The sequence below is a fragment of the Thalassophryne amazonica genome, chromosome 5 (genome assembly GCF_902500255.1).
Source record: "Thalassophryne amazonica chromosome 5, fThaAma1.1, whole genome shotgun sequence".
Lineage (NCBI taxonomy): Eukaryota > Metazoa > Chordata > Actinopteri > Batrachoidiformes > Batrachoididae > Thalassophryne > Thalassophryne amazonica.
The window spans coordinates 121,396,635-121,416,741 of record NC_047107.1 but is presented as its reverse complement, the minus strand read 5'-3'; the positions used below and the strand labels follow the sequence as shown (position 1 = coordinate 121,416,741).

Genomic DNA, 20,107 nt, shown 5'->3' with positions numbered 1-20,107 from the left:
AAGTCTTGAAATTATGAACATAGTAAAGGGGCAACCAGGGTCGGACTGGGAACAAATTTCGGCCCTGGCATTTTTCCTCTGGACCAGCCCACTTTTGGCCCGACGAATCCACCCCCAAACACGCACACCCACCCGTCCATACCGAACCCCCAGTGAACAAATACTATACACCTAAACACCATGAACACACACCTAAACACACACTTTCACTGTCATTTCACCTTGATCATAGTACAAAACGTGGACCCGGCGCCACGAGGGGGCGTCCTGACACCATTAAAGGCAATTACATATTTTGACGAAATTACAAGTTTAAATGACTATATATATATATATATATATATATATATATATATATATATATATATATAAAACATCATGAGGTTTATGTCACAGAAATCCTACTTTACAATCACACTGCAGTCATTGTTAAATTATTTCCTGTTGCATTTATAATAAACATTTGTATTTATTTAGTATTTGTTTTTCTGGTTGAAATAAGATATAAATAATCTACCAGACTTCAAAAAATATACAAGTTTCCATGTTATTTTATTTGTCTAAAAATAAATGTCTGAGGTTCCTTATGTTAAACAAGAAATTATCTAATCTGAAATAACAAGTGGTTTTAATACAGATGAACGGTTTCTAAAGAACCATTTATTGATTTATTTACCTGTTTTAATTACAAGTGTTCTAAACTTTTTTTTTAACAGTAATCAGAAATTTTGAGGTAACAACAACAAAAAAAACATTTCCAATGATTTTTCTTCAGAAAACTGCTCCATAAATGAGCAGTTCTGTCACATGTTAATGTTTTGTACAGATCAGTGGTTTCTGCACCAATCGGATTGGTCCAATCCATTTTGTAGAGATCAGTGGTTTCTGCCACGAGTCTTCCGTATTTTGGCCTGACGCGTCGTTCCTATTGGACAATGCGAAGGTACGTCACAGCTCAGAGTGTCGAAAGTTGGCGCACCTCATCTCAACAGAACACCGGCTCTGTGTGGTATGTAGGAGATCACTTGACCGAGAGTCTATACATTCAGATAATAATTTAAAAAAAATACTGTCATCACTCTTCACTCTTAGTCAGTCTCTTACAACGGTGCAGCGTAATTACACGAGCTTTCCAGGAGTGCATGTCTCCTCCGGTGCGCACTATTTTTTGGGGGGGGGCGACCCCGCCCCCTGTGATTGTTTTTTTTTTTTTTTTTCTGGCGCCGGGTCTGACAAAACGGAAGCAAAAGCACACAAGCGGAAAAAAAGTTTTTGTGTCTCCAAAGTGTGTGTGTGAGTGAGAGAGTGAGAGAGAGAGAGAGATAATGTGTAACCACTGCTAGGATTCACACAGCAGCAAATTAAGGAGCTGAAGTCCGTAGCTGTTGCATTTAAAGATTAACAAAAGTAAAGCACAGTTAATTAAGATAAAAGAAACAATTCCAACCTTGTATCAGTAGAAGAGCAGAGAGAAATCCAGGCGCCGAGGACTCAATCCATTCACAGGGGCGGGAGCGGCCGCCTGCTCTTCCTGCAATCTGATTGGCCACCCTGTATGCTTCTCCATTGTCATTGGCTGTTGGTCATGTCAATCATTGTGCTCGATGTAAGTCTCCGTTGTGTGATCAAACGGAAACAAAACTGAAACCTAGAATAAGACTGCGCCGTGTATGAAACACTACAGAACTTTTATTTTGACACAAATTCAGGAAGTGGCTCTGCAGCTGCGCTGATTAAATGCTGTAGCTTCACCGATCACGGACTTTCCTCGTGTTGACAGCAGCGCGCGGTTCGAGAACACTGTATATTTCCATAATCTCTATAAATATCGGAGGGCCGGCCCACGCACGTCTAAATGTGCAGCGGCCCACCGGGCAAATGCCCAAAATCACAGATTACCAGTCCGAGCCTGGGGGCAACCAAAGCCAGTGCTGCTTTTCTTTTCACCTGAGGTCTCAGCAGTGGTGGGCACAGCTAACCAAAAAATTAGCTTTGATAACAGATAACCAGCTAACCACCCAAAAATGTATCGGAAGCTACAGATAACCGATAAATTCCAGTATTGTCTTCAGTACACTTACAACTCCTAACAAGCTGATTTTGAGTTTTAACACCACGATCGCTTCTGGGGCATCAAAAGCGACCACAGACCCAAAAATGAGTCAGCACTTCTGTCTTTGAACATCTTGCCCCCTGCTGGAAGCTTCTGTTTACTACAAAGCTTCCAGCAACAAAGCAGTTGAGAGGAGCAGTGAAGCTCAACTCTCTACTCAGTAACAACGCTGCCATCAGGCAGAGGTCTTGGAAAATAAAGCAGTGCTGAGTTATGGTTTGGTGTATAAATAAAATTAATACTGATAAAATAACTCCATTAATGTCAATTCTGTCATTGTACAAAGTTAAAATATAACATATACCTTTTAATGTTGAATAATGCACTAATTCTGAAGTTTTGTAACAACCACAGACAGATGACAAAGGATTATGGGTATGTGCCTCTGCTAACACTGATTGGTTGACTCATTCATTCTATGTAAACCAACACGTTAATGTGAGGTGTGTCGTGTGTTGGTGTTTACAGATAAATGTCCTTTTGTGAAAGATGCCATTTTTTATTTGTAAAAAAAAGGCATTTCAAAAAAAAAAAAAGCCAAGTTGTAATTAGATAACCATCTGATATAACAGGTGTCAAAATAAACAGAACACTGTCATGATCTGCTGGTGCCAGACATTCAGTACTGGGCTTACACTGTGCGTGTTTTGGCCCTTTTTCAGATGATTTTTCACTCGTCCGAGAACTTTTTGGATCGCGCCGAGTTTCAGGTTAATCCCGCCTCCTGTATCGTGTAGTATACATGGAGTAATGAGCTGCATTTAGCAATCATGAAAATCAAACCTGTTTGATATTCTGGTCGGGCCGTCGTGAGGGTATCCCACTGCTGAAGCGCTACAAGTGTCCAACCTCTTGCACTGTGCATGTGCAAACACCGGAGAGAGCATAAACAGTGATCATCTCTTTGAGAGAGCAGCTTCTGTTTCTTTCCCCCCTTTCTTCAACTCATGTAAAGTCTTGTAAATTTTTTTTTACTTTGATGTCTCCCATTGAGAGTTTTTGTAAAAATAAGAAATGTAAATATAGTTTGTAAAAAAAAGCTTCTGTTTGTGTTTTGCTTCTGGAAACACGAGTCTGACGTGTGGTTTTTGAACGTACAATGTGTGTGAGAACATAAATCGTGGGCTCTGAACTTTTACACTGTGCGGTTTTGTCGTACAGTTTGAGCTGTAGCCGAGTACAGTGATTGAAACTATCGTACAGTGTCTGCTCAGCTTTAGGGCAAATACTGCCATGAACAACTACCGGCCAGTAGATGGACAAAACTTGCCAAAACAAAATTCCAGATAATCCGTGTCTGCTACGTTTAAGATGCGTAGAATTCAATAAACACAAACGCAATAACAACGTCTATAAACTCAGAGAATATATTCACGAGAGTTTTAGGCACAATATACAAAGAGTTTTATGCTGGTGTCCGTTTGGAGCCTGAACAGAGCATCTCAAATGCATTTCTTCTTTGTGAATGTACTGAGATACCCATAATGCACTGCTGCTTGGGCACAGCATCTCCACACTAAAACCTTCAAAATTAGTGCATTACTTTAAAACTAAAACATATATTCTGATATTTTCACTTTATAAACCTCAGACGTGACGTTAATTTAAATAAATTGTCCGAAATTAGTTTGGTTAAAATTTTAACCATAAGTTAAACCTGTATGCCTATGGATGACTTGGGTGGTATTGCCAACAAATCAGTATGGGGTCAAAAGAAATGAGTTTTTTTCTTTTTGTGAATAGTTTTCCGTTGTCTGGAGAGGATAGAGTGGTTTCTTTTGGAACCAGTTTCTTCTCTGTTTACAGAGGATAGAACTACATATCTGCTACAAACATTTAACAGGTAGGTGCTCAACTGATTTTAAATTTTATCAATGTTTGTAGCTATTCAGCTATTGTTTACCACATACGTTAACCGGCCTAAAAATTACCAGACTAAAACTTATTGGATGATATTAGTCCAATATGGTTTTCAGAGTTATCTGAAAAGCTAATCCGATAATGAAAACATTATGCTTCGATAATTAGCGGATTAGCGGAACTGTGCCACCACTGGTCTTGGCACCGCTGAGAGTCCGGTCCGTGATCAGCTGCAGCTCTGTTTGAGCGTCGTGTTAACCCCCAAAATGTGAATCTGTTGCAAATCATAAATTATCCACAAACTGCAAAATGTAAAAATGTAAATACCGGAAATACTGTATATCTCACCAAACGTGAACGCACATTTTGCAAAACGTGAATTTCTTCACAACTATGGATATTTTGTGTCACTATAAATTCAGTTTCGATCATTAATGGAGTAAACCACAAGAACAAGATAGAAAATGCACATTGTCCTCTCACTTGATTCTACCCCTACACAACAGTGTACCAGGTTCACGTGCATCCCACTCTTAGAAGACAACATTTATCTTTCCAAAAGGAACAGTAGCTGCTTATCATCACTTCTGGAGCCTTTCTGCATGTTTAAATGTCACATTCTGAAAAAGTCACTTCTAATAATTAAGATTACTGATATAATAGTGAAGATCACTTTCATAATTTGCTCACCTTTCATGCTCATCCTTGTTGTTGTAAAGGTTTGAAAACACATTATCTTTGTCACAGGTTGAATGAGCAGCCTGTAAACTGAAGATAAAAGAGAGATATTTCTCATTCTTCTGCAGGTGATGTTTTACTCGGATTTGAGGGGTAACTAATGGTGTATTGTTTTGTGTCTGAGGATTGTCAGGTGCAATGAGGAGGTTTCTCTTTTTTGTGTTAAAGAAAACTGTGGTGCTCTGTGATGTGGCGGTTGGCGAGCCTGAGGGGTCTGTAAAAGTACTCCTCCCCGCAATGAGATGGTACAGATTAGAGGAGACGGTGGTGTGTGTGTGTGTCTCACATCTGTGTGTGTCTCCCACAGGCGTCAGATTTCCCTGGAGGATGCACCAGGACAAAGTACGACATGTTTTACAGGAAGCGCTGAAGATCTGGAGTGACGTCACACCGCTCACCTTCACCGAGGTCCACGGAGAAAGGCCGACATCCGCATCAACTTCAGGAGGTCAGAGGAACACGTCAGTAAAAATACAGTACTTAACAAAATGACATAATTTCCGACAAATAAAATCAAGATATGAATCTCAGCAAATCTCACCTTCACCAGAACAAACTGCAACTGAAAACTTTTTATGATGCAGGATTCTACTTCCTTAAAGTAGACCTGCATTGAACTAAATGTGGTCAGATTTCAGAAAGAAATAGCTGATATGTATTTATAAGACCCTTGTGAATGCAGTAAGTAAATCTGTAAGCCCAAATTTGTAATTCAGTGGAGAAATCTTCATTAAAAAATGACAAATTTGCAGCTAAAATTTAGCCCTCTGTGAAAACAGTTTGTACAGCCGTATCATTTCCATGACGTCAGGGACAAGACAACGCGCTCCCTCCTTCAGTCCGATCCCGCATTGAAATTGATTTTATCTGTTAGTAATTTACTTATACACGTCCTGGTTTCAACATCCAAAAGTAAGCTGCAATGATGTAGATACAGATCTTTGTGCTCAGATCAGCAACAACATCAACAGCGGGCACCGTTCTTCCTCTCCCGCTCTCTGCCTCCGCTGCGCTTATTAAGTCTGCGGGCTCCTTAACCGCCAACGCAGGCCACTCACGCCGCCGTGTCTGCTTTGCAGCCGGTTTTGTGTCAGATTCAGCGCACAACACCGGCATCACCTCTCTGTCTACTGAATGGAGCTGCAGCACACTTGGCACAAGTCCTGAGATTACGCTCGCTGTTTTAATGCGAAGCGGCCGTACACCTGTTGCTGCAAGGACAGACTTCTTGCGGCAAAATCCACAGCACCGCACGTCTCGGCAATCGGAGCCCCAGAGCTCCATGGACGCTGAGAGAGGTTTATATATTTTTAATGACTGGGATTCTTTGCGGGTCTCGCCTCCATATCCCGCGATGGTACCGGAGGCGAAAGACAGTAGATTTTCATTGCGACACCACTCAATCAACGGGCGTATGAAAAAGTCCCCCAAAATAATTTTCAAGCACAAATAAAGAAATGTGTACTCACCAAACGTGCCGCAAGACAATATGAAGTTTTAAAAAAAGTAGATCCTTCCGTATAAGACAAGAAAAGGTGCAGATGCAAACTGACGTAAATCCACAAATTACAATTGCCGCAATGCATGCTGGGAGGGGTCTTGTCCGTGACGTCTCGGCAGCGTCCATGATGAAGGGACAATTTGCGGAGGGCTAAATGTTAGCTGTAAATTTGTCATTTTCAAATGAAGATTTCTCCGTTGAATGACAGATCTGGGCTTGAAGATTTACTTTACTACATTCAGAAGGATCTCATGTGTAATGTAAGTCATTTTTTGTTCAAAAAATCTGACTGCATTTTTTCAATGCAGGTCTCCTTTAACTGATTGAACATGTTGAGTGATTTTTTTAAACATACAAATTCTCTCATTTTGCTTCATAAATGTGAATATTTTCAGGTTCTTTAATCCTTTCTGTCAGTAAACTGAATATCTCTGAAGTAAGTTCGATTTTGGACCCGAGACCTGTTGGTGTCAGTGCTCATCCAGATTCCGTAGCACAAAGTGGCTGAGACTCTACAACTTCCTCTGGAGGGGACTCCAGTCCGACACAGGTTGCTTCCCCAGCTGAGGCGTACCCATTTCCATTTGGGTGGACTGAGACTGTAGATTAGGTGTCTTGTTCAAGGGCACAGGCGGATAGCACAAGTAGGATTCAAACCCTGGTCTACAGAGTGGCAGAGCTACTGGCTCTATGGACTGTCGGTTAAAACAAGACATTTGGAGGCGTCATCTTGAGCTCTGGGAACACTGATCAACATTTTTCACCATTTTTTTCACATGTTATGAACCAAACAACTAGTCAATTAATCGACCGATTATTTTCTCAATTACAGAAATAATTGTTTGTGCAGTCCTGCAGGAATCACAAGATAAATTCAACTCAAGTACAAGATGGCTCTGGAATGAAGTTTAGCTTCCACGATTCTTGATGTCACTTCTGAGAGAGCTTTAAATTTTGAAGTCCTCTGTAAATAGATTAGCACAGGATTTGATGGATGGGCCAGTGCACCAGTTAGCTTTTGTTTAGCCGTGGCAACAGGCGTATAATATGAACAAATACAGATGTTAGGAATCACGCTAAAATTAACTGTCACTCCTTTTTTTGGCAACTTGTATAAAGGATTGAACTGAAACATCCTTTTATGCGTTGCATGTCCATATGTGTGCTGAAAAATCTGTTCAATTCCTGAAACGTTTGTTTGCTCGGTTAATAATTCCAAGGCTTCCTGCAGTTAAAGTTTACATATTTTTCACCGACTGTATCTGCAAGAATCTCAACACTGCTGTGTGCTCCTGCAGTTCTCAGACCCACAGAGTGCCGAGCACAACAAAGCTTAATTCTTCAGACTTCAGATTTAAATACTCTGATGCTGCAAGCCTGTGAAGACTCCAGCTGTTTTAACGTCACTGTAATGCAGATTTGCAGTTGAAGCGTGGATTTGCACCACCGTCTTTGATATGCGGCCCAGTGCAGATTTTCACGGTTTTAAATCCCGAACCACAGTTCAGAAATGATTGTTTCACAGAGGACAACAGCGTGCTAAGGCACATTTCCACAGTGAATTCCTGCTGTGCACATGGTGGCAGGAAACCAGAAAGAGAGAGAGAAAGCAAACGTCCAGTGTTTTTTTTATTCAGCATTCATTTCGTGTCTATTTATGCCTCAGGACCAGAGAGAGAGAGAGACAGAGAGAGAGAGAGAGAGCGAGACAGACAGAGAGAGAGAGAGAGAGACAGACAGAGGAGAGAGAGAGAGAGAGAGAGAGACAGAGAGAGAGAGAGAGAGAGAGACAGACAGAGAGAGAGAGAGAGAGACAGACAGAGAGAGAGACAGAGACAGAGAGGAGAGAGACAGAGAGAAAGAGACAGACAGAAGAGAGAGACAGACAGAGACAGAGAGAGAGAGAGACAAAGAGAGGAGAGAGAGAGAGACAGACAGAGAGAGAGAGACAGAGAGAGAGAGAGAGAGACAGAGAGAGAGAACAGCCTGTCGATTTACGTTTAGAACAATGTCATAGTTCATCACAGTCTAGAAGAGTTCAACGGAGTGCAAATGTCTCTTCAATCCCAGACAGATTTGAAAACAGACAACCGTGACCATTATACAACCAGTAGGGGGCAATAAGAGTCACATCATTACTGGATGAATTTGACCATTTCTTTTTAAAAATGACTTAGAGGAGGAAATCCACTGAGCTCAGTATGGACCATTCTGACTGTCATGCCCAGTGTGGAGTCATTATTTTTGTTCTGTCAGAAATCTCATGTCTTATGGCCCAGTCACACAGCACTTAACGCAGGGCAACGAAGCCCTAACGGAACAAGAAATCTGGACTTTCATTAACTTTCGTTGGCATCGTTTAACCTTCGTGCAGTTTCGTTCCTGCAGCTGGCACTTCGTCAGCAGTTTTAAACTGTTGAAAATTTTGAACGAAGGGCAACAAAACCTCAATTCGTCAGTATTTCGTTTTGCTGTCGTTCTTGACCTTTTTAAACGTTTGTTTAGTTTTTGTAATGTTATTGTTTAGATTGACTTCGTTCAACCAGCTCAGTGTTTTCATACAGTGCAGAAGCCGGTTTCTGAGCACTGAGGCTGCTGCTCGTTCGTTCACTGTCCGAAATTACAGGGCAAACTCAGCCTGCTTGCTTGGATTTTTTTTTAATCTGGGTGGGGAGTCAGCTTCAGTGGGCTCAGCACCTTATGTAGGCTAGAATTAATCTTTTGTGTGGATACATTTAACTATTTTGCCACAAGCAACTGCTGAATTTGAAACACAAAAAAGTTATGTTAATTTCCGATGGTACGGGAACGCAGCGGCAGCTGCATGCGCTTATTATTTTTATTAAATATAACAATATGAGTGTAGGAAGACAATCCAGCCCTTATGTACGTGTGGCAACAGCTAGATAATTCAAATGATTTTATATATATATATATATATATCTTAGTAACATAATACTGTGATACAGCAGTGACCACGGCACATCAGAGTTTGTTTTTTTTTTGTTTTTTTTTCATTTGAGCAAGACGGAGCACGCAGCGTGTCGTCAGTGAGGGTTCTGATGATGGAGATGATCCCTCTTTTGTTTTGGACGAGGAACCAGAGCAGGTGGGTCCACCGACGTGCGCACAGATCGTCGCCGTGCCGTGTGACTGGGCCATTAAATCAGAGTCATTTTAGTCCCAGTTTGTTAGCAACAGATGAATCTTGTTTCTATATATACACTATATTCCCACATCAAACAGATTTGTTCTGCATTTTGAACAGAGATACACACAGATAGATGTTTCTGTTCTCTTCGTTTGGACCAGCACAATCAGTTCCACTCAAATTCGATTTGCCAGTCTCGCAGGAGGAAATAGCTTCATAAAATCAGAACAGCCATAACGTGCTGTCGTGGTTTTCCACCAGCGGTTAGACCGCTGAGCCATCTGCAACATGCACATAAACAAGCCTGTTTTTATACACAATATTATTTCATTTCAAATATAGTATTTAGTACCATTGCGTACTATTCATATTTAAACATTTTATTCTGTTTTTTGACTATTTAAGTTTTTAACTCTGGTATTAGTTGCACTTGTATTTATATTTGGCTGGAATGACAAATTAAATGAACTTGACTTTTACGTTTAAAGTGATAGAAATGGATTTTAAGAGCCACAAAAGCAGAAACAAAATCATGCAGCAAGAAAGACGAGCAGATAATGGACTGTTTTACATTAAATTTGTCACCTTTGGGATGACTTCACCTTCTTTCTTTAAGGACAAACTCCACATGTCGTGTGTCTACCAAGGTACAGTCTACTACCAGAAGACAAATCTCAGTATTTATCTCTTATCATTTCTAGTACCTGAAACTCGCGTACCTCTGTTCTGACGGGCTCGTCAACAACAACAAGAACCTGTGAGACGTTTGTTCATTATTTCACAGCTCGCAATGATGTCTTGTCTGCTGATGCAGGGAATCCTGCTGCGCTGGTCCTGTTGATGCTGTGGACTGCACAGTACTTCCGATTCCTGGTTAGATTTTGTTAGCATTTGCAGCACTGCAATTAAAAGCTTAATCCTGTTTGGTTCACAGGAGCTTTTCTGTTGTGATCAGGAACCTGTCCTCATCAAGTGCTCCTCATTCTTGTGGAAGGCCACAGGGTTCTATTCTTGGCCCTATTCTATTTTCACTGTGCATGTTGCCTTTAGGGTCAATCATATCTGAACACAATCTGTTCTTTCATTGTTACTCCAGACTTGATTAGTTCTCTTTCTTATTTTCCTGTAAAGCACTTTGGTCATCTTTGGGTTGCTGTAAAGTGTTATAAATAAATATTGATTACATTGGGATAAATTTTTTTTATACTTGTTTTTATTGGTTTTCACAAATTATAACAAACAATACAAAATACACAGAACAGTTGGTCAGTTGTCATCAATATACATTGTCCATTTTTCCCAAAAGTCTTCGTGTTTTTTCTTGCAACCTTAAAATAAAAGTAAGTCTTTCCATACTGTGAATTTCTTCAACATGTCCATCCATTTTTAACTGTGTGGGGGGTTCTGTTTGATGGCTTTTTTTTGCTGCTGCCAACAAAATTTTAAATAAGTATACATCTTTTTTCTGAATCCCTGCTCCCATTACATACCCAAATTGTTCTTGGTATACTGTACCCAAATAGTAAGTCCCTTCGGCTGCTCCCTTGTTTGCACTTGGGGTCGCCACAGCAAATCCAAGGTGGATCTGCATGTTGAATTGGCACAAGTTTTACGCCGGATGCCCTTCCTGACGCAACTCCACATTACATGGAGAAATGTGGCAGGGGTGGGATTTGAACCCGGGACCTTCTGAACTGAAACCAAGCGCATTAACCACTTGGCCACCACCCCTGGGTATACTGTACCCAAATACCTTTTCAATTTCACTACCAACATCTTCCCAAAATTGGGACAAGTTTTGACACTGCCAGAAGATGTGTGCATGTCCCACATCCTGCTCTCCACACTTTCTCCAGCAGGGTTGGTGCAAGGATATTGATGCCTTTTTTTATCTTTGGTGTAATAAAATATCTGACTAAATTTTTCATCTCGAGATGCTAAATCAAATTCTTTCTGTAGTGTTTGAAACCTTTCAATTTGACCTTTTTTAAGAAATTTATTTAGAATGTTTAATCCTTTAATTGCCCATTCCTTGAATTTTGAATTCATACTGCCTGGTTTAAAGTTTAAGTCAAAAGCTATCCAGCTAAATAATTTCTTCCTCTATTTTACATTCTTTACTAATTTAAACCAAACCTCCAAGGTGAATCTAGTAATAGAGTCCAACTTATTTTCTCTTTCCTTAAACATCTTATTTGCTATCATAGCTTGTACATGGTCTACATTGCCCATTTCTATTTGTTTCCACTTTGTCATGTAGTTTGAATCACACCAGACCATGATATGTTTGAGCTGTGCTGCATAGAAATATTCTTCTAAATTGGGCAGTGCCATCCACCCTCATCTTTAGGAATTTGAAGTGTTGAGAATTTAATTCTAGGTTTGGCCCCATTCCAAATGAATCTAGAGATTTTTCTGTCCCACTCTACGGATTGATTGCTTGGTATTGGCACTGGCAGAGATTGAAATAAATATAAAATTCTAGGCAGCACATTCATCTTGATCGTTTCAATTCTAGATTGTAAATCTAGCAAATGAATGTTCCATCTCACCATGTCTTGGTATATTTGTGTATTTAAAGATCTATAGTTAATTTCATACAACTTGGTAAGGTTGTTGGTGATTTGAATTCCTAAGTATTTGATTGACTTTTTATTCCACTTGAATTTATATTGCTGTTTCATAGATGGAGAGGGGCTATAATTAATGGGGAGCACTTGAGTTTTATCAATATTCAACTTATAACCTGAGAGGTGACCATAATAGCTAATAAATCCATTAGCTTAGGTAAACATTTGTCTGGTTGTTTTAAATATATTAACACATCATCTGCAAACAATCCAATTTTGTTTTCTATATCTCTAATTTTTATTCCTTCTATTTCTTGCTCTTGTCTAATTGCCTGAGCCAAGGGCTCAATATAAATGGCAAACAGGGTTGGAGACAGGCAGCAACCCTGCCTCGCTGATCTTTCTAATCTAATCCAATTTGTGAGGCTACCATTTATCTTATTCTTGCTTTTGGGTTTTGATATAATGTTTTAACACAGTTGATTGCTTGTGAGTTAAGCCCAAACCTTTTAAACAGAGATAGAGGAATCGCCAACTAACAGAATCGAAGGCCTTTTCCGCATCCAAACTTAAAAGGACAGCACTTTCATTTGTTTTTTGTATTTCTTCTAATATGTAGTGTCCTTCTGACATTGTCTTGAGTTTGGCGCCCTCTAATGAAGCCTGATTGATCTTCATCTATAATTTCTGAAATGAATGATTGGAATCTGAGATTATTGATGTGTATATCTTATAATCATAGTTCAAAATTGATATTGGTCTAAAACTTTCACAATGCTCCCTGTCTTTACCCTCCTTATGAATGACAGTAATTACAGCCTCTCTCCATGATGGTGGCAGTGTACCATTCTTCAGAGTTTGATTAAAGGATGCAGTAACATGGATATAGCTCTTTCTTAAAAATCCTATACCATTCAATAGGATATCCATCTGTTCCTGGAGTTTTGTTTGAGTTCATTCTTTTTATTGAATATTCTAGTTCTTTCTCTGTAATCTGTGCACATAATATTGAGTTTTGTTCTTCTCCTATATTTGGGAGGTCTAATGTATTTAAAAATGTTTTAATTGTTTCATCTTCTGCTGATTCGGTTGAGAGTACAGGTTTGAATAATAGTCTTCAAATGCCTTTTCAATTTCCTCTGGTTTATACATTAATGTTTTGTGTACAGGGTCTCTGATTTTATTTATAGTATTTAGTTGTTGTTTGTTTCTTAATCACCTGGCAAGAGATTTAGTTAATTTAGGGCCTCCTTCATAGTATGTTTGCTTTAAAAATCTAATTTTCTTTTCTACTTCTTCTGATAATATTTTATCTATTTTCATCCTTGCTTCTTTAACCTTTTTCAGGGACTCCAGATCCTTGTTTTTCTTATGTAATTGTTCTGATATTTCCAATTCTTCTGTAACCATCTGGAATTCCTGAATTCTTTTTGTTGTTGTTGTATGAGGAGTAAGAAATTAGTTTGCCTCTTATTACTGCCTTCATAGCATCCCACACCATTGTGGGATCTGTCTCTCCATATCATTTCTTTTTGATAGGCATTTATTTGATTTTTTATATCCTGCACTAATTGCTGGTTGTTTAGCAAACCATATTTAACCTCCAGTTTGTAACCTTAGGTTTCCTATTGAGATCCAGTGTTAATTTCAAGGAACAGTGATCTGATAGATCAGCTGTCCCTATCTGACATTCTACAACCGAAACCATCTTCTATGTTCATAAAAAAGTAATCTATTCTTGTGTGAGCTGAGTGTGGAGCAGAATAAAATGTATAATCCCTCTCTAAAGGGTGACATTCTCTCCAAACATCCATCACTCCCAATTCAGTTAGTGTTACATTAATGTATCTAGACAAATGTGTTTTACTTTTCTTTTTAGTACTATTAGAGTCGAGAAAAGGATTTAGGACTATGTTCCAGTCTCCTGCACAGATTAGAATTCCTTCCGTTTCTTGTGTAATATTATCAAAGACAGATTTATAAAAAGATTTATCAGATTCTGGTGGGGCATAAATATTTAATAATGTGACCATTTAATCTTCCAATTTTCCCCTGATCAGAATGTATCTTCCATCTTTATCTTTAATTTCCTTTAAACCTCAAATTTTACATGATTAGAAATTAGGATCGCTACCCCTCTTTTTTTTCCTCCTTTAAATGAACTATAGAATGTATTTTTAAAACCCATATTTTGTAACTTTTGGTGCTCCTTGTCTGTCAAGTGAGTTTCCTGTAAGTAAATTATCTCAGCTTTTTCTTTTTTAAGCTTTGTAAGAACCTTGCCCCTTTTTATTGGATTATTTAAACCGTTCACATTTAATGACATGAACCTTACAGTATCAAGATGCATTATAACTAAGATAATCTCTGACCATAACAACACAATGAACTCTAGAACTGTAGAACACTTAATGAAAAAATGAAAAGGATCTATCCGATATCCTGTGGAACCACTAATTGGTCCCAAAGTCCCGTTGGTAGGAGAGGGGTAAAGCCTCCTGAAAAAGAAGGGCCCCTCAGTAGATAGGTGTTGACTCGAAGAGTCCTCCTTCCAATCTACCAAGTCCAACATAACTTGTATTTTGCTTCTGCCAGTTCTTTATCTCCCCCCCCCTCCCTTTTTTCCCCTCCCCGGGAGGCAGATTATCGGGTTTTCACTCACTAGCTTCTTTTTTCCAATAAATTAAATAAATAAGAGGGGTGTTAATATGAAGAAACGTAAATAATTCGAATTTCAATATATATTATCTAAATGTCTCTATGCAACTTTGTTTTTCACCCCTTTGCTCACTCAGTGAGAAAGTAATAAGAATAAGAAAAAAAAGATAATCTGTTATTTATAATCAGTTACCTCCCTTTAATTACTTTTCCGCCTTATTTCCGAAACTCCTGTAGTCTCTCCCTCGCTCTTTGGCCCGCACTGCCGGTGTATCAGACGCTGTAGAGGTGCGCGTCCAGGGAAAAGCTTGTTGAATGCGTCTCTCCATCACGTCTTCCTTCTGCTCCGCGCTCTGGTCATCACCTCGAGCCCTCATCTCCGCATCTCCCCCGCTGCCTCTCCCGGACTGCCTTATGTCTTTGGGACCGTCGTGCCAGTGGATTTTGATGTTGGTCAATGGTGTCTGGAACTTAACTCCATTTTCCTTTAGTACCTTCTTTATCCCTCCATAAGCTTTGCGCTTTTGCACCACATCGTAGGCATAGTCATGGTCAAAAAATATTGGCTTTCCATTTATGTAACACGATTTCTGCCAAGCTTTCTTGAGGACCAGTTCTATTTGTGTAAAACTGAAGGAGTTTTACGATAATGGACCTGGGCGTTGCTCCATGGTCGGGTCTCCCAGCCCCAGTCCGGTGCGCACGTTGTATCATGAGTCTTGTCTCTGCGGGGAGATCCAGCTCTCTCTGCAACAGGTCCTCCACGAAGCGTATAACCGAGTCCCCTTCGGAAAGTTCCGGAACTCCGAAAATGCGCACAGTTATTTCTGCGGCTCCTTCCTTCTGAATTTGTCAGCTTAGCTTTCATATTTTCTGCTCTTTAAGAACCATAAGCAGAGCATCTTTCGCTTCCATGTTCCAATATTCCACTTCACTTATGCGCGTTTGTGCTTCGTTTAATGTCTCCCGTTGATCTTGCAGCTTTGTATTAGTGTCGTCAATTCTCTTGTTTATGTCCATCTTAATGTTTCAAACTCCCTCTTGAAGTCAGCCTTAACTTCATCTTTGAGAGTCAAAAATCTGTCTTTTATTTCTTTTCATAGTTCCACAATTTGCATGGTCAGTCCAGGTATCCCTCTCGTGGCTCCAAGGTGTTAGCCGTTAGCATGCTAGCTTCGGAAGCGATTGGATTTTCTTCCATTTCGGCGTTTTCCTTGAGTTTGTTTTGGGTGGTTCGAGTCTTTCGCTTCTCACGTTTGTCACCCCCCACTCATCACACTCTTTGATGTATGTATTCAGGCTTCTTAGTTGTTTTGTGGGGTATAATTACTTCTCCTGGCAAGAGCTCTGATTTAAGCTGCCATTCCCTCGCTCTCCAACCGGAAGTCCTTCGGGATAATGTTTAATTGCCAGAAAATGTCAACACACAAAAGATTCCCAATGTTCACATTTTACAGTCCGTAGGTATCTTGCTGTTTGAAGAGCTTATCACAAAGAGGAGGTGGCCAAGCGGTTAAATGTGCTCGTTTCCAGTGTGGAAAGTTAATGCCACCCCTGCTACATTTCCCATGTCATGCATCTGGCATAACCAGTGCCCAAATCAACATGTAGCTCCACCTAGGATCTTCTGTAATGGCCCCAAGTAAAAACAAGGAAGAAGCTGAAGGGACTTAAAGGCCGTGGTCACAACCCGTCGTACTTGCACGTGCGTGCAGTCTACTTGCAAAAACGTGGGCTAAATTTGGAGATCCATACATTGTAAGTACTGCCTTCAGTACGAATTTAGGAGCATGCAGACACGCCGTAGAGGTTTTAGTGCATGCAGAACTTTCACTGTGGTCAGGCCGCGGATTCACCAGCAGTACAGATGACGCACGTTGTGAGTACTGCCTCAGTACGGATTCAAAGCAGCACATTTTCATTCAATTACTATTGAATTAACCAAATCCGTACAGAGGCAGTAGGCTATTCACCACATACTATGGAATTAAATTATAGGTATCAGATCTTGAAGATTGTGATACACATATATAAATTAGAATTAAGTTGAAATTTAAAAAGCTGGTAATCAGTGTGTAGTGAATATATTCCTCTATCAGTGTTTCACACCTTGTGTGACTCTTGACAAACTGATGAGCAGCTCGATAACTGAAGCGCGCATTAGCCAAGTTAGACTCTTGTGAAGCATTGCTTCATTTCGCTTCACTTTCAGCAGAGCGCAAAGTCACAGAGCGGTGTCGAATCGGTTTCGTTTAAGTGTCGAAGCAGTGAAACCATAAATGCTTCAGTATGAATCGTCTGCCCCGTATGTCAACTCTCTTTATCGTTACACTCCTAGAGACGTGCATTGAACGTACTCCCTCCTTCCTCTTGCTATTGACTCCGTACGTTTTCACAAAAACATAGTGGCCGTGGCATCCGCAGAAAACGTACTGTGAAAAAAAAACGCACGGTGGGTTGCGACCGGCGCTTTACTTATTTCAAACTGTTCGAAGGTCAGAGGTTTACATATAGTAGTGTTCAGAATAATAGTAGTGCTATGTGACTAAAAAGATGAATCCAGGTTTTGAGTATATTTCTTATTGTTACATGGGAAAACAAGGTACCAGTAGATTCAGTAGATTCTCACAATCCAACAAGACCAAGCATTCATGATATGCACACTCTTAAGGCTATGAAATTGGGCTATTAGTAAAAAAAAAAAGTAGAAAAGGAGGTGTTCACAATAATACGAGCTCTGTGAGAAAAGTATCGGACCTTTTTATTTTTTTCAAAACCATATGGATTTGAATCACGTGTGATTGCATCAGCCAAGCTTGAGCCTTCGTGCGCATGCATGAGTTTTTTCACGCCTACCGGTTGCATCATTCGCCTGTAAGCAGGCTTTGAGTGAGGTGTGGTCCACCCCTCTCGTTGGATTTTTATTGCGAATAAATGTCTGAACGATTTGGAACTTTGCTGCATCAATCACAATCGGATAATCACACAACTGAAAAGCAACCGGAATCCATCTGAAATCCACCTGAAAGCCGTCCTGTGAGACCAACACCGAGGTGGTTTTGTTCCGCGTAATGAACGCTCTGTGGCGCATCCCTCCGCTTTTCTTTCCATGAAAAAAACTCCTGTAACAGTGGAATGTGCCGAAAAAGTGCTGATGTCCACGTCTCCTGCCTTTTTGTGAAAGTCAGACAAGGTCCCGGATCAACAAAGCCTTCAAAGCCTTGGTGTTCAGATACGTGTTGGTTTACGTGTTGGCATCAGAATTTTGGCTCTCTGTTGGGACTGTTTACACAGAGACTGCTACCTGCTGCTTTGGACTTGAATTAACAGTCTTTTTCAAGACTTTTTTTACTTTTTTACCTTTTTTTTTTTTTTTTTTTTTTGTTTTACTTTTTTACTGTGCTCCAACGCCTAAGGAAGACCTCTAACGGTCAAAACATCGCGACGGAGCACTTTTATCAGCTAACTTCATCAGCGTTGGCAAGCTAACTAGCTTGCTAACGCTTTGTTTTTATTTATTTTATTTTTTTTTTATTGTATTTTTATTTTTTTATTTTTATTTTTATTTTATTTTTTTTCTCTTTAGCACTGTTGTCGTGCGTTATCTGTGCTGCTCCACAGCGTGTTTAGTTGATTTTTATTTTATTTTAGCACCGTTGTCGTGCGTTGACTGTGCTGCTTCATGGCCTGTTTGGTGCCTTGATTGGGCACTCCTTCTGCTGAATCACCTTTAATTATTTACACATTATTCACTTTGTGTGTTTTTAGGAATCCGCTAGGTTGCGTAGCTACTAGCTCTTAGCCTATTTAGCATGGCGGCTTCTCCTGTCTCTCCCGTACTTTTCTGTTCTGGGTGTGAAATGTTTAGTTATTTCTCGGCCTCCTTTAGCAGTAACGGTACTTGTAATAAGTGCAGCTTATTCGTAGCTTTGGAGGCCAGGCTGGGCGAATTGGAGACCTCGGCTCCGCACTGTGGAAAATTCTACAGCTAGCCAGGCCCCTGTAGTCGGTGCGGACCAAGGGTAGCTTAGCCGCCGCTAGTTCCCCCCTGGCAGATCCCGGGCAGTCGGGAAAGCAGGCTGACTGGGTGACTGTGAGGAGGAAGCGGAGCCCTAAACAGAAGCCCCGTGTACACCGTCAACCCGTTCACATCTCTAACCGTTTTCCCCACTCGACGATACACTCGCCGAGGATCAAACTCTGGTTATTGGCGACTCTGTTTTGAGAAATGTGAAGTTAGCGACACCAGCAACCATTGTCAATTGTCTTCCGGGGGCCAGAGCAGGGCGACATCGAAGGACATTTGAAATTGCTGGCTAAGGCTAAGCGTAAATTTGGTAAGATTGTAATTCACGTCGGCAGTAATGACACTCGGTTACGCCATCGGAGGTCACTAAATTAACATTAATTCGGTGTGTAACTTTGCAAAAACAATGTCGGACTCTGTTGTTTTCTCTGGGCCCCTCCCCAATCAGACCGGGAGTGACATGTTTAGCCGCATGTTCTCCTTGAATTGCTGGCTGTCTGAGTGGTGTCCAAAAAATGAGGTGAGCTTCATTGATAATTGGCAAAGCTTCTGGGGAAAACCTGGTCTTGTTAGGAGAGACGGCATCCATCCCACTTTAGATGGAGCAGCTCTCATTTCTAAAAATCTGGCCAATTTTCTTGATCCTCCAAACTGTGACTGTCCAGCGTTGGGACCAGGAGGCAGAGCTGTGGTCTTACACACCTCTCTGCAGCTTCTCTCCCCCTGCCATCCCCTCATTACCCCATCCCCGTAGAGACGGTGCCTGCTCCCAGACTACCAATAACCAGCAAAAATCTATTTAAGCATAAAAATTCAAAAAGAAAAAATATATAGCACCTTCAATTGCACCACAGACTAAAACAGTTAAATGTGGTCTATTAAACATTAGGTCTCTCTCTTCTAAGTCCCTGTTGGTAAATGATATAATAATTGATCAACGTATTGATTTATTCTGCCTTACAGAAACCTGGTTACAGCAGGATGAATATGTTAGTTTAAATGAGTCAACACGCCCGAGTCACACTAACTGCCAGAATGCTCGTAGCACGGGCCGGGGCGGAGGATTAGCAGCAATCTTCCATTTCAGCTTATTAATTAATCAAAACCTAGACAGAGCTTTAATTCATTGAAAGCTTGTCTCTTAGTCTTGTCCATTCAAATTGGAAGTCCCAAAAACCAGTTTTTTTGTTATTATCTATCGTCCACCTGGTCGTATACTGTGAGTTTCTCTGTGAATTTTCAGAACCTTTGTCTGACGTAGTGCTTAGCGCAGATAAGTAAGTATAGTGAGGCGATTTTATATCCACACAGATGCTGAGAATGACAGCCTCAACAACTGCATTTATCTATTAGTAGACTCTATCGGCTTTGTTCAAAAAGTAAATGAGTCCACCCACCACTTTAATCAGTATCTTAGATCTTGTTCTGACTTATGGTATGGAAATAGAACGACTTAACAGTATTCCCTGAAAACTCCATTCTGTCTGAT

The 20,107-nt window shown here is 40.4% G+C and overlaps 1 protein-coding gene across 1 annotated transcript in view; it reads left to right on the top strand.

Annotated features, from left to right (window-relative positions):
• The window catches only part of mmp11a (matrix metallopeptidase 11a), a 66,939-nt gene that overhangs the window by 30,909 nt on the left and 15,923 nt on the right, over positions 1–20,107 (top strand). Inside the window, 2 exon segments of the mRNA XM_034171221.1 lie at positions 5,018–5,126; positions 5,129–5,159. Of these exon segments, the coding sequence (XP_034027112.1) occupies positions 5,018–5,126; positions 5,129–5,159 (140 nt within the window).